This window comes from Pogoniulus pusillus, chromosome 14 (genome assembly GCF_015220805.1).
Source record: "Pogoniulus pusillus isolate bPogPus1 chromosome 14, bPogPus1.pri, whole genome shotgun sequence".
Taxonomy (NCBI): domain Eukaryota; kingdom Metazoa; phylum Chordata; class Aves; order Piciformes; family Lybiidae; genus Pogoniulus; species Pogoniulus pusillus.
The window spans coordinates 18759496-18773991 of record NC_087277.1 but is presented as its reverse complement, the minus strand read 5'-3'; the positions used below and the strand labels follow the sequence as shown (position 1 = coordinate 18773991).

The 14496-nt window shown below is 47.8% G+C and overlaps 1 protein-coding gene across 14 annotated transcripts in view; it reads right to left on the bottom strand.

The window, feature by feature from the left end:
* ADGRB1 (adhesion G protein-coupled receptor B1) overlaps positions 1-14496 on the bottom strand; it is a 313454-nt gene that overhangs the window by 220744 nt on the left and 78214 nt on the right. For 13 of the 14 annotated variants that reach the window (XM_064154394.1, XM_064154405.1, XM_064154392.1 and 10 more), the window contains exon 2: positions 1228-2148. The exons of the other annotated variant lie outside the window; for it this stretch is intronic. In XM_064154394.1, coding sequence (XP_064010464.1) covers positions 1228-1975 — 748 coding nt within the window. In that variant the 5' untranslated portion in view covers positions 1976-2148. The remainder of the gene's footprint in view (positions 1-1227; positions 2149-14496) is intronic. 14 annotated transcript variants of the gene reach the window in all.

The window sequence follows — 14496 nt, the reverse complement described above, 5'->3', positions numbered from 1 at the left end:
GTTTCACTTGAACTTAAGGAGAAATTTCTTCCTTTTGAAGGTACACTGGACCAGGCTGCCCAGACAAGCTGTGGAGTCTCCTTCTCTGAAGACTTTCAAGGTGCTCCTGGACACATTCCTGTGCAACCTGATCTACGTGAACCTGCTTAGCAAGGGTGTTGGACTAGATGATCTCCAGAGGTCCCCTCCAGCCTTTACCATTCTATGATTCTAAGCCCAGCCCCAGGTGGCTTCCAACTTTTCCCCCATGGCAGGGCACATTTCAGTCTAGCATCTGAAGAAGATGAGACCCTGGGGTGGGTTCAGGCATGAGCCTGAACTTTGCTGAGTTGGAGATTCCCCTCTGCACTGCTGCATCACACCTGCACTACCGATGGCAGGTGGGTTAGGAGCTGAGAATAAACATATCAGAGCAGGTCTGGCACAGGTGCTAAAATAAAGGGTTTGCTTTTGGACCTTCCAGTTAGTTCCCTTCTGCTTTTCATGGGACCATAGCACTGGTGTGCACCATGTCAGATCACTGGAAGGAGCATTACTTTCCCTAGATCAGTGTCCAGGTTAGACCTCAGAAGCAGCTCACTCTTATTCATAGCCCCATTTTTTTCATGCCTCTTCCACCTCCCTAGTTCTTTTCCAGCCCATACCATAGTCAAGCTTGTCATCAAAACAACAGAATGGTTGAGGAATGATCCCACCAAGTAATCCCACAGAAGCAGCTTGGTGAGTATTCTCATTGATAGTCTCCAGGAGGAAAATGAGGTTTAGAAGAAAACCTGTGTGCCTTCTGTGACTGTTCTTTTCAACTAAAACCCAGAGTTATATTTTTCCCATGAATCTGGACTGTTGAGTGCTGCCCACCTCAGGAGGTAGTTTGGATCCTGCCTTTTCTAGGACATCTGTAATTAAGTTGGAAAACAGCTCGTCCTCAGATAAGACTCTCTCCTCAACAGCTCTGAGGCTGCAGAAGTGAAATAAGCAAGACACAAGCCCCAAGAATGAATGAAACATTTCGGGGTATGTTTAGGGGAAGCTGCTTTGCAATTCCAGTCACAGGCTCATAAAGAGCCACCAAGGGCTACCAGACCTGCCTGTCAATTAGAACATGAGCTTTTCATACCAGGCATCTGCAGACTCAAGACAGAGAGGTGATGGGGACAGCGTGAGACCCGGGAGAGGAGAGCCCAACCAGCCCTCCCTCCCAAATGCCCCCAGCTGCCCTCCACTCACCCAGGAACTCCACTCCGCTGCTGTCCTTGGGGCTGCTCACGCAGTTCTCCAAGTAAATTCCATCCTTATAGCAATCTTCCTTCTTCCTGGTGAACCCCAGGATCTCGCTGGCCTGATCTAGGACCTCCCCTCCCGAGCAGGAGCACGGGGTCTGCATAATGCCGCATGGGTGGGAGCTGCTGCTGATGGCCAGGCATGTGTCCAGCCACTTGCAGAGCATCTGACAAGCAGCCTTGCTAGGGTTCCTGTTGCCCACCACGAGGTACTCCACCGAGAAGTCCCTCTCCTGAGCCTTTGTGGGCTTCCACCGCACCGGCCAGCTCTCCACCCCCGGTGGTGCAGTCTGCTTCATCTGGAGGAACTGCTTGTTGGACTGGAGGAAGGCATAGCGGGTGGACCCGTCGCAGAGCTTCAACACATCATCGAAGCTCTCCATGCCCAGGTAGGTGCGGGTGGACTCCAGGAAGGAGTCAAACTGGTAGGTGCGGATGTGCTGGTGGTCACATATGCCAGTAGGTTTTAGGATCTTCATGTACAAAGTGTACCTCCGGGGGTCAGGGTTCTGGATAATCCAAGAGCAGAGAGAGGAGTTCAACGGGAAGACAGCAAAGGAGGAGAAATACCCAAAGAATTTCCCCTGGACCAAAGTGGTGCAGGGATTTTGTGCCAGGTCCAGAGCAACCACTGTCCACACAAAGTAGAGTGGCGATACCAAAAGCAGGTTCAGGGCAGATCCAATGCTCCTCATCCTAGGTCTCTGGTCCTCTGGAACTCAAAGTAAATGTCAAGCAGGCGCCAGATCCTGGACATAACAGGGATCAGCTTAGAGGAAAAGTGAGAGTTTAAGAGGCTCTGGATCCGAAATCAAGCCAATCCTCCCATGTCTGGATTTGAGCTCCCTCCTGTGGCCATAAACAACACCTGGAAAGAAAAGGAAAGGGAAGGAGGAGGGGAGAAAAAGGAAAGAGATTTGGGATTTGGTTTGGTTTTTTTTTTTCTGACGGTTTGTTGTTTGTTTTGTTTTGTTTTCAATCGACCCTTTGCAAGGCTGAGAATCCACACAGCATCCCCAGTCCCAGCTATGACTCACAGTTAGAGATATCATAGGTCTGATGCCACTTTCCCAGTGCCCTGTACCAATGCAGTGCCCCTCTGCTGAACTGAGCAAAGCCTTTGCAGTGATTTCTAACCAGCTCCCCAAAGCAAACCCCATTGATCTCGTGTTAGGGAGTTCTCTCCATCCCAACAAAGCCAAGATGCTGGCCCAGTGCAAACTTCAGGCTACAGCTAGGGTGGACTGGAGGTCAATACAAGCAGCTGGGCTTTCTCTCTTCCTACTGAGAGCTCTTGAGGTTTTGCTTCTTCCTCTCTCTCCTTTTCTCTCCTCTCCCTCCTCTTCCACCAAACCAGTGCAGGGGAAGGTGGTTGTTGTTCAGTATCCCAATCCTGCCTAGCAGGAGCCCAGGGTTGGAAGGAATTTGTGCGCCCAATACAGGAGAAGAAAGGGTCACAGAGGCAGATTTTTACGCCTTTCCATATCAGACAGCTGCTTCTTTCACCTCTTTGTGCAGGACATCTCCAGGGAGTGGGAATCATTCCTGTCAGCTCCAGAATGTCCTTAAGCCCCCACAGTCCCTTCATCAAAAGTAACATCCATCCTACATTGTCCCATGGGACTTGTTCCCTGCAACCTTTTGTAGCCCAGGTCCCCTCTTCAGGTCTGCTTCACAGACCCAGTGTCCCACTTCATGGCAAAGACACCTCTGTATCATCTTCACTGTTTTGAGTCTCCCTCTTTCTTATCCAAGAATACTCTTCCTTCCATCTCTCCTCTTTCCAGAGAAAGACAAAGAATGGGAAGCACCATCGGTAGCAATACTATCTTCATCTTGTACTCTCATTTTTGGGAAGGAGACCTACTGAGAGGCACAGGTATTGACAGGCAGGAGGGTCAGATTCTTGTATGTGGGTCAGTTTCTCCCACTGCTGGGCATAGAGCCATGGCAGCTTTTCTTGCTCATCTTTTCAGCCGTTTCCTTTCTTGCCCTCATAGCTCACTCTAGGAAGGAAAAATCAGAAATTTCTCCTTGAGTGAGGCTTTCCCTGGCCTTGCAGCACTTGCTACCACCAAAACAGGGCTGCTACCCAATTTCAAAAGGACAAATCCCTGTGAGGGAGGTTTCCCCTACCAAGTCAAACTACTGCTTTGATTTCGTGGTCCACAGGTTAAGGACCTGTGCATTGAAACATGAATAAAAGCAGCCCAGCTCCTGAGATGCCAACATTGTCATGGGCTGCAACCACGAAATAATTCAGATCATCTGGGATGTGTTTCTCCATGAACAGGGACCATTGTGGTAGTGCCAGGAAGGAATTAGAGCAAAAGTCAACAAAGAGGCACACTTGCTGCAAGGGAGGAGGGAAAACATCTTCACTGCACCGAGGGACCCTTCTGACAGCCCCATGGTGTCCACACCACTCATCCCTAGCCTTGCTATCTCCCACCCCATGGCATGCTCTACCTTCCCAGCCTGTAAAAAGAGGAAGCTTTCAGAGCAGCTGCACAAATTCCCAGAAAAGCTGCAATTCAGGCAGTTAAACTCAATCCCAGGAGAGGCTGAAAAATAAGAGATGAAGCTCATAGACCATCCTGTGTGTCTGGGAAGAGATAATAAGCCAAATGCATCCCCACATTCACCCCTTGGCTTCTCTCCTTGCTCTATCACAAAGGTGGTTAGTTGTTTGTGTTTTTCCCTGTGCATTTTCTCTTGTTCTGCAAAATCCTCTCTACTTATTTTTTTTCTGGGGAGGAAGGAGTTAGGTAACTCAAAAGTCAGACCAGCTATTTGCAAACTGTGCTTCCCAGCTTCGAATCACCGCAGCCTCTTCCAGCAGATTCCTGAGTGTCTGTTGGACCTGGCACTAATCAGCGTGGAGTCCAAATGCATTTGCACTTAAATTTTTTAGAAGTCAGGTCCCCATTCCTGACAGTGGTTTGCAGCCCGCAAAGCTCTGCAGTGCAAATCTCCCCGTGCCAGACTCCTGCCTGCTTTAGGGGCCAGATTTCCTGAGTAAGTGGATGCAAGAGCTTGTTATGAAAACCACAGGCACCAACCAAACACCCTATAAATTTCCAGGGGGGTCATCCTTGTTAGCAAGAGAGGTTGCCTGCAAATGACAGTGAATGTCTGAAATATCAGCTTTGGTAAGTGAAAGGTGCTTGCTTAGCTGAGGCTCTGAAGGGACCTGCTGGTTCACCTCTCCTTCACTATAGGGCAGTCCCTGAGCAGCCTTTGGAAAGCCGAAGTCTATGTGACCTTCACACTGATGAACCAGCTAGGGATCATCTTAACCTCTGGTCCAGATCGTGAAGAAACCTGCCTCTGCCGGTTGAAAGCAGGAGCCAGCAGTGCCTCCATAGCAACAAGATGATTAGGAGACGACAGGGCTTGTGCTGAGATCTGCTCCCTAACCACGACTTCAGTGTGTGGGATGCAGCCCAAACCTCCTAGCCTCCTCAGAAATGATTTTTTACATGCTGGCCACCGACCTGCTACTGAATGAAGATGCAGCAAGAACAAAATGCCTCCCCCCTCATCACCCCTCTCTGGGAAAAGCACTGTAAAAGCCAACAAACTTTAACTAAGCAGACCCGTTAATGGGACACTGTGTTACGGTAGTTAGGTCTCGGAATTGATTTCCCTTGAATGCAGTCCCATCTGGAAGGTTTCACCATAAGGAACATAAATATTATTTTTTTCTCTCCTTCAAGTGGGAACTTTTAATTAGAAGTGGATTGACAAACCTCCCTCCACATCTGGATCTCTGGCTTAACAGGTGTTGGACCTGGTAGGAAGGGAAGATGTGGTGGGCAGTTGACTGGCTGATATGTTTCACCAGGGACATCTATTCTCTATGCTTTAATCCAGCAAAATCCCAGAGGGGACATGTAGGTTGCAGCCTGCAGCTGGGGAGGTGATATTAAATGTGTGAAAAGAGATTTTTCCAGTGTTGAGAACCACATTCCCATGGCACACAGGTTAATTACCCATATTCCCATAGTAGCTGCCATAGCTAGTGTTCATCTAGCCTGACTAGTTCAGCAATGATGGGAGACATCCATGCCTGGCTCCTGCACACTCACACCACTGCCTAGAGCCCTGCTAAGTTTTGCTACCTGCTTGCTGAAATATTTCCCATCCCACCCTGGCACCCACTGGACCAGATGTTGTTCAGAAACACAGCCTAAACACCCAGGCAGAGACCGAATCAAGCATTTCACCTGGCACCTGCACTGCCCAGGAGGTTTAATCACCCATTTTGCACTGGTGCCAGTGAATTTTGAAGCCTGGATGGTATGGCTAGGTGCTTGGTGGTGCACCCTAACTTCCTGCAGTAATGACAAACCCAGACAATCTGAGGCTGGTGTTTTTCATCATCCTCATGTCTTTGCTTGCTTTCTGGGAATGCAGGCAGCATAGGATGTGTGCGAGCAGAGAGAGATTCAGGCATCCCCTGACTCTACCTATAACTGACTTCAGCCCCTGCCTAAACATCCCCACAGGATAGTTCCCCTAACACTACCAAGGTTTTCCAGATGTGTATCTCCTTATCACTGTGTCTGACTTTGTGGCCATGTTCCAGAACAGGGATTTCAGCTCGGCAGGATCAAGAGGAGCCCCTGGAATGCAGGCAGTGCTGCAATGTGCCCTGCTTTGCAGTCTGTGCATCACACAAAGTCCTCCCTCGCTGGAAAGGCAACATCCCCGGTTGTGCATCTACCACCTTCCTCGTCTGCGTTGATGATGCAGGACGCTTGGTGCAGCAGCCCAGATCTGGCCAATGGAGGGCAGTCTTAGACATACACACAAGCACACATACAATCCATGGGGGAAAAAGGGAGGGGGGGATGAAAAGAACGACTGCAGAAAGGGCATCCTTTCCCCACCACTGACTGTAGGACTTCTCCCAACATCCTCGCCCTGATCTACCCCCGACAGCTCATCCATTCCTCAATTCTCCTCTTTCTGCCCATCAGCTCAGATCTGCTATCATCCAAGATTTACTTCCCTCTGCTTTTCATTTTCCTGACCTTGCTACACAGCTGACATCCCAGCAAGGTGAAAATCCCTCTCATCAAGCTAATCCTCCTTTCCTGGGGCTTCCCACTTCCCTTTAAGAAATCCTCAGATATCAAATAAAATATCCCATTTGCCTGAGGCGGGAAAGCTCCTGGCCCTGAGTGCTCTGAGAACACATGGGGGGAAAAGGATGCTCTGTCTTTATCCACAAAAAGCAGCAGCAAAAGAAAGAAATAAAGTTTAAAAAACAACCCTGCAGCTTCTTGGGCATTTCGTTAGCAAGGTGAGTGAGCATTTCATGATGGCAGTTCCTAGAGGAGCAGTCTGGACATGCCTGGAGAAACACATGGAAATACTTGGAGAAACACAGTGACATCTCTCAACTGACAGCACACAGAAGAGTCAAGTGGGACTTGGATCTGGTTGACTGGCAAGGTCAGAAGGTACCCCCTGCCTGGACATGTTCAAAGCTGGTTGGACAGGGCCTTGAGCAACCTGATCTAGTGGAATATGTTCCTGTCCATGGTAGGGGGCTGGAACTAGATGACCTTTAAGGTCCCTTCTAACTCAAACAATTCAATGATTCTATGATGATAGCCTTATATGGTGCCTGGAGTGGGATGGAGCTTGGACAGGTCCTGGAGCAGAGCTTCTTCTATCAAATCAGTACTCAATATAGGTTTTTTTTTCCTTAATTTTAATTATTTTCCTTATTTTCTGGTTTCTGTGAGTATTTACTTGGCCTAGATCCTTCCCAGCAATACTTTGTCTATAGACCTTGCAGAGTCTACAGAAAACTAGGACCTGAAGGAGCAAAAGGATAACTTGGAGCGTATTGCAAGGCTGGGAAATCATTTAGGTCTCACCCTGACTTCAGTGCACATCCAACTCCCTAGAGAAGTATTTCAGATGTGGACCATATCCTGGAAAAGTTCCTAAACCAGCTCCAGCTTGAGTTCTCTAGGTCAGTATCTGACCTAATTTGTTCCACCTTTGGACCAAATGCTGAGAGCTGGACTCAGAGGAAACCCCTTTGGGAAACAACAGCAAGTTAGATATGGGTCAGACAGACTTCTCAAAAACATATTTCTTCACAGACCTCTCATGACCCAGCATAATTACTACACCACTGTAGAGACTGATGTGCTGCCTCCATCCATCCCAGTCTCCTGAGTGCAGAGGAAGTTTGAGTCCCACCTGCCTGCTGTGTTAATAAATCATTTCTATACAGACCAGCAGTTTTCATCACATTTCTCTCAGCTCCAACTTGGAAAGGTACCTGCTTTAGGAGTGCACTCCTGCATATCCTACTCCTCCAGCCTGCAGCTCCAGCATGGATAAGGTGGGAAAAACTTGATCCTGTGATGGGGATTGGCTTGTGGACAGAATCCCTGTCATATTTAAAATTTCAAAGGCTGGAAGAGATTTGAGGAAAGGGAGGGCTGAAAAGTGGCATATAGAAATGGATCATACTGAGATGACCCAAGAGATTTTCAACCATAATGAGGAAACTCTAAAGCCCCTGAGCCTTGGTGGTACCATCCCATCTTTGACCACTGTCAGCACTGGTCAAATGATGAGATACTATCAGAGGGAATCACAGGCCAGATTTTAATCTTGACTTCAGGATTTGAGCACACTTTGCATTAAATATCTGCCAATCCATGCCTCAGTTTTCCCTCCTGAAAAGTTGCATATAAGAAGCATCTTCTGATTTTATCTGGTGCTCTGTGATCTGAAAAGCTCCAGCAAAGTGCTGTAAATGGTGGTACATTTCCATCCCACTAGGATTTCAACCTGTGATGGAAGTAACAACCTTAAAGAATGAAGTCTCCACTCTAGATCATGAGTCAGGACCCCAAAATCTAGGACCCAGTAAAATCGCTATGAGGAAGAACCCAACAGACAAGAAGGGCCAGATGTGCTCTATTTGGTCCCAGATGGGGCTGCATGAGGCAGGTGGGCCCATGGCTCTGCAACACCTTCTGTTGGGTTCAACACAGCCTCAAACAGATGTTGTGTGTGGACTTGGTGTCTTTTAAACACCACCTCAGACTGAGCTAGAGTTTGGTGTGTCCTCAGTTTTTCTCTACATGGGTACACTGTTATTGGTATGTCCTGTTGGGACTACTAGCAGGGAGGGCTGGTGGTTTCTCAAGGACTCTATGAGGTAGGAACGGGTCAGATGCCATTGTGTTGCAAAGTTGTGGAACCTGTGAGGTTATTGGTGATGGACAGCTGATGGAGCTAATTATAGAATGAGACCAGGTTTGGTTGGTTAGAAGGGACATTAAAGATCATCTAGTTCCAGCCCCTCCAGCCATGGGCCAAGACATCTCCTACTAAATCAGGTTGCTCAAAGCCCCATCCAATCTGACTATGAATGCTTCCAGTATTGGAATCTCCACATCTCCTCTGGGCAACCTGTTTCTGTGTCTCTCCAACCTCATGGTGAAGAATTTATTCCCAATGGCTAATCTAAATCTAACTTACTCCAGTCTAAAACCATTAGCCCTTTTATTTACATCTTTTCCTGCCCCAGTTTCCCATCAGCAAAACAGACTCAATCCCCAATTGAGAGTGGTGAGGTGCAGCCTGCTGTGAGTTTAAGCTGGAAGAAGAGTATTGTTCCACACTGTTCCCAGACATTTCCTCTCCCCTAATGGAAAACACAACTCTTCTGACTCTGTTCAGATTAGCTTTTCCTCCATGACAGCATCACTCACACCCTTTGGAAGCCCTTGCTCCCATTCATCCCCACTGCTGGTACCCTGTGAGGAGCAAAGCACATTGTTCAGAAGTAGCCTGGATTAAACACCAGCAAATCCTAGAAAAATCCCTTTCCCACTGTTGCCTTAGTTTTATCCACAGCTGACACTTCTGTGTCTTTTCCACTACAATCCCACCCTGCTCCTCAGTGTGAGGGTTATACAAGAGGTCCTCTGAGGGCAAGGTCATCCTAATGAGTGGCAGAAAGCAAGCACTGGCCAGATTGCTTCCATCACTACTCACTCATGCTGGGGACTGGGATGTGATTGATTGGAAATGCAGCTGAAGGTTAAAAGCACTGGTGTTAGCTGGGGAGCTAAGTGGGAGCCCCCAGGGAGAGGGGATTTTCAGAGGTTGAAGGGGGGGTCTGTGTGTTCATGCTGAGGCTCAGTTTTGCACAGGCATATGGGCAGAGCAATGGTCGACAAAACCTGAATCTGGGCTTTGTGATTCATGGGGTTGCAGATGCGTAAGAGCTCAGCACATATCCTCATGCTGCTCACTGGTGTATCCCATATGCACCAGGACTCACTTTCAGGCCCCTTCAGTCAAGAGCCTTGACACATAGCCCATGTCCAAGTAATGGAATAGTATTTCAGGCCATATCCTGTCCCTTTGGAGTTCCTGGTGTAGAGATGGCTATGGAGGATAAAGGGAAGGACACCTTCCCTCTTCTGCTGTAAGGTGGAGGTCCCTTTCAACCCCTAGCAATTTGTGATTCTGTGTGGCCTGAAACCAAATGGTTGTTAAGGTCCCCTCCAACCCAAACCATTGTATGCTCCATTCTATGATTCTGTGAAAAGTTGGTGCCTTGGCCAAGGCATCTGGAGCTTCTCTCCTGCTTGATCTGCCTGGGCCACCTGGCATTGAATGCCTAAAATGGATTCGATTCTTTGCCTGCCCCATGGCAGAGTGCAGCTGGACTGGTTAATGAAAAGGAGAGAAAGGGGATGAACATCCAAGTAGCTGTTTTTGCAATCAGCTCCAGACTAGGATCTTGACAAGCTCAAGTGCTAGTGCTTGCCCTAGCCCCAGAAAAGTAGATTTCTATGTTGCTGTCCTCCAGCTCCTTTCATGGCTGGGTATGATCAGGAACAGGTGTTGATCCCAAGTAGAAATCTTTGATCAGCCCTGGATGTACAGAAGTTTTCATGTCTGCTCTTCTAATTCTTTCCATGGCTTTTTGCCCTTTCTAAATGACTGTGCCTCAGTTTCCCCCTCTAACAGACCACATTGATGCTACCCCACTGATGGGTACAGATTTCCATGGCAGCTGGGAAAAGAAAGGAAGAGTACACCAGAGTCTGGTTTTACACCAATCCTGAAGGTGTGCCATGCTCAGATCTGCAGTGCTCCAATCTTGGTACAATAAAAAATGGATTAGTAATGTCTCTCTTCTGACAACAAGAATTCAGCTCATCATTTGAAACACTTAGTTTCCAGTGCCTGATGATTTGATCATTAAATTTTACAAAGAAAGACCATAAGATGTTACTGCTCAGATCTGCAGTTTTCCTGTACCTCTCAGCAGGAGGAAGATGGAGATTCAGGCTGTGGTAGACACCTGGAATCTGAGTCCTTTTGGTAAAACCAGGACCTTGGCCATCCTTTGCTTCATTTTAACCCTCCAGAGAGTGAGCAGAACAAGAGAACTTGAACTGTAGGACTGTGCTAGCTATGAGAGTTGAATTTCAGTTGAAATTTGTGTCTTTGAAGTCTTTTAAACCACACTAATGTGGGCAAACAGGACTTCCCAGTGTCATGGAAGTTGTAGAAATATCTGAACTGGAGCAGGCCATGCAACCTTTCTACCCAGTTGAGCACAGAGCCTGAAGGTGGAGAGAATTGGGAAAAAAACCTCCAAGACCCTATAAAGCCTCAAATTTCAATGATTTTGCATCTTGCCATGGCCTTAAAGCAGTCTTGAAGAAGTCTTCAGCCTGAACTTACAAAACAAATGAATGATAAATATGTATGTTTCTACAGCACCTTCTCTGCAAGGTCCTCGAGGGACATAGAGAGCACTAGTGAATTAAGACTCATGATGCAGAAAGCCATCCATACTGGCCCCAAAGGCTGAACACAAGCCAAAGGAAGTACTTTTTCACACTGCTCATAATTCAGTTGAGGACCTCATTGCCACAGGATGCTGTGAAAGCTAAAGGTATAAAAGAGTGACAAAATGGATTAGAGAATTTGTGGAAGGCAAGTCCATCAGTTCCTATTACACACAATGGTCTGGATGCAACTGTCTGTCTCAGAAACAGTGACTCTTCTTTACCTTTCCTCCAGTCTGTGCATCCAGATGGATTTGGGTGACTCAGAGTTGGAGCAATCCCCAATATTAATACAAGCTGGTGGGTGGAGAAGGACCCTGGGGGTACCATAATGGAATGGCATGACCCTTGTCCTCCTCTTCAGTCAGCCGTGTCATAGAACCAGAACATTGTTTCGGTGGGAAAAGACCTGTAAGATCATCAACCCCAACCATTATCTAACTCTACCAAGTCTTGTGCTAAACTGTGTCCCTCAGAACCACGTCGCTACTGCTTTTTAACACCTTCAGAAACAGAGAGCCAGCCACCTTCCTGAACAGCCCATTCCAGTGTTTGAGAATCCTTTCAGTGAAGGTATTCCTTCTACTATCCAACCTAGATCTTCCCTGGTGCAACTTGAGGCCAGATCCTCTTGTCCCATCACTTGCTACTAAAGAGAAGAGACTGACACACACCATGGTGTCCTGCATGGTGCCATTACACTGCTCAGGAGAGCAGCCATTGGGATGCTCATCTGCCCTGATGTAAACTTTTCTGGAGTATTATGCTCACATCCATGCAGGTCCATGCCTGAGCTAACCGTGCTGGACAGCAGAGGTCTCTGAAAACTTCCCTTTCCCCTTGGAGATGCTTCAGGGCAGGAACTACCTTCTAGGCTGTCCTATAACAAATCCTAAGATGCTTGAATGTAGACAGACTGTCAGAGGGAAGCAAACATAAGACAGACACTAACAAGCCACATTATTTCTTGTGTCTTATCTCTCAGCCTTATGACAAGCAGTTCAAGATTTGCATGAATGAGACAGATGGACACTATTACCCTTTTTGATCTTCTCTCCAGGAACACTTGAACAATGTGACATGGAAGGGAAGATGGTTTACTGGTGAGGGGCAAGGACAGGTTATTGGGAAGCAAAGGATGCCTGACTCTTCTCGCATTCATGGGCTTTGCTTAATCACAGGAGATGATGGAGGACGTTGTGGAGTGATTTGTGCAGCATTAAGAATGTGCTGATTTGGGGCTGGGGTTAGTTAGCTGTCTGTGTGCAGCCTTGATGAAGATGAAGGATTGAAGGAGGATGGTTTATATTTATTCTGAGAAGGACTCGGGTGATGCTTCATCACAAGGACGACAGCAGAGCCTGAGATTTTTCACATGTTTCTTCATTTATATGGGTTTTCACTTCTAGCTTGGAGGACAGGCAGACAGGACTGAAGAGCTGGAGGGGAGATAGAGGTCTGCAAACAACTAGCAAGACTTAGATTTAGTTCTCAAGATCTAGGAGGTTACATAGCTACAGAGCCACGCGCAGACAGTTCTTGTATTTCCCATTTCCTCCAGAGAAAGATTCTGGGACTGATCCTTCTACTTCCAGTCCGGCATTGTTTAAAGAAATCTCACCTTAAGGTAGTAGCATGCACAGACCCAAGGGATCCTGAGCAGCCCTGCAACACAAACCAAAGGGTTCGGTACAGGAAGCAGGCTCAGTGAGCCAGGAAATGCAGGACAGCTGAGCAGTCCTTCTAAGGAGGTGCCAGGAGATGAGGATCATTGCTTTTTTAGCCCAGAGGGTGGTTTGACCCAACCCAGTGCTGCACAGGTATTGTCCTCAGTCTCCTAGGACAATACCTGGAGGGCCTGGGGCATCTCCACATTAAGTGTCAGACTGAAATCCAGCACAGGTTGATTGCAAAAGAAAGCCCCCCACTCTGTGCGAGACACAATGAGCAGATGGCCCTCCTTTTGTTCCTCAAGAACAGAAATCCACATGCCAACTAAATGCTAATTTGCCCTTTTGCTGTCTGTCTCCACAGGCTATGGCTATACCACTGAAAGAAGCAGAGCAGGGGCTGTTCTTTGGCTTTGAGACCAAGCATAGCTTGTAGCCACACACCTCAGCTCTCTTTCCCAGTGAAATGATCTGTCCTCTTCCTGCAGACCTGTGGGAGAGAGTCTCTTGGCTCAGCCATCTACCAGAATGTGTCCTGGCACGGTGTCGGGCCAATATTTCACCAGGGAGCATGCAAGTAATTAAACGATCTGGATGATCGTAGGACCACACACATGCCTGCATTTAATCCCTCATTTATTTACAAGGATAAACGTAGCCTCAGAAGGAGTGAATGGACATGAACAGCAAAGGGTTTGTGCTCTTGGCTTTCACCAGGACAACTGGGGGGTGATACAGATCTCCCCTTAGGCAGCAAATGCAGGTACCACCTTTGTTAATTCACAGAATAGAAGGAGTTGGAGCTCTGGAGACTGTCTTGTCCAACCCTCCCACCAAAGCAGGTTCACGCAGGGCAGGCCACACAGGAACATGTCCGGATGGGTTTTGAAAGTCTCCAGAGAAGCATGCTGATCCACAGAAGGTCCACCTCTGTGCTGGAGCCATGCCAGCGGGGCAGTTTCTCTGTCCTACCCAGCTCTACAAATAAATTGGAAAACTTTGGCCTTGTGAGAAGACTTTGAGCCCTGCCAGCCCCACTTGGGCTGATGAGAAGATTCCCTTAAGCATGCCTGACCCCAGTAACCAGATGAGGAAAGGGATCCATCTACTTTCTCCTTTTTGTCAGGGGTACTGACAAAGGAACAGTAAATGTAGAATAGAACCATGGCATTTTATCAGCTGGAAAAGATCTCCAAGATCATCAAGTTCAGCTGCCAGCCGAATGCCACTGCGGCTTTTGCCCATGTCCACACTTCTGAGCAGCTCCAGCACGGTGACTCCACCATCTCCAGCACATCCTGTTCCAACACCTGACCACTCTTCCAGTGAAATGGTATTTACCTAATATCCAACCTAAACCTCCCCTAGCACAGTTTCAAGCTATCATTCTATCACCTGATGCTAGGGAGAAGAAGCTAACCCTCACTTCACTCCAGAATCCTTTCAGGGACTTGTACAGAGCAACAAGCTGCCCCCTTAGCCTCTTTGTCTCCAGACTAAACATGGATAGAACAGGTTGATCCTGAGTAAACGAGCAGAAGCTTGATGCTTGCTGCTACTGCTGCTTTTCATGGGAGCTGGGTTGCTGCTTTCTCTCTCCCTCCTTTCCCTTCTCCTTTGCCTTTGCAACGTGCGACAGTGTGGAGATGAATCGCCTGATTGTGAGCTCCTCTTTCCCCCATCACGCCGCAC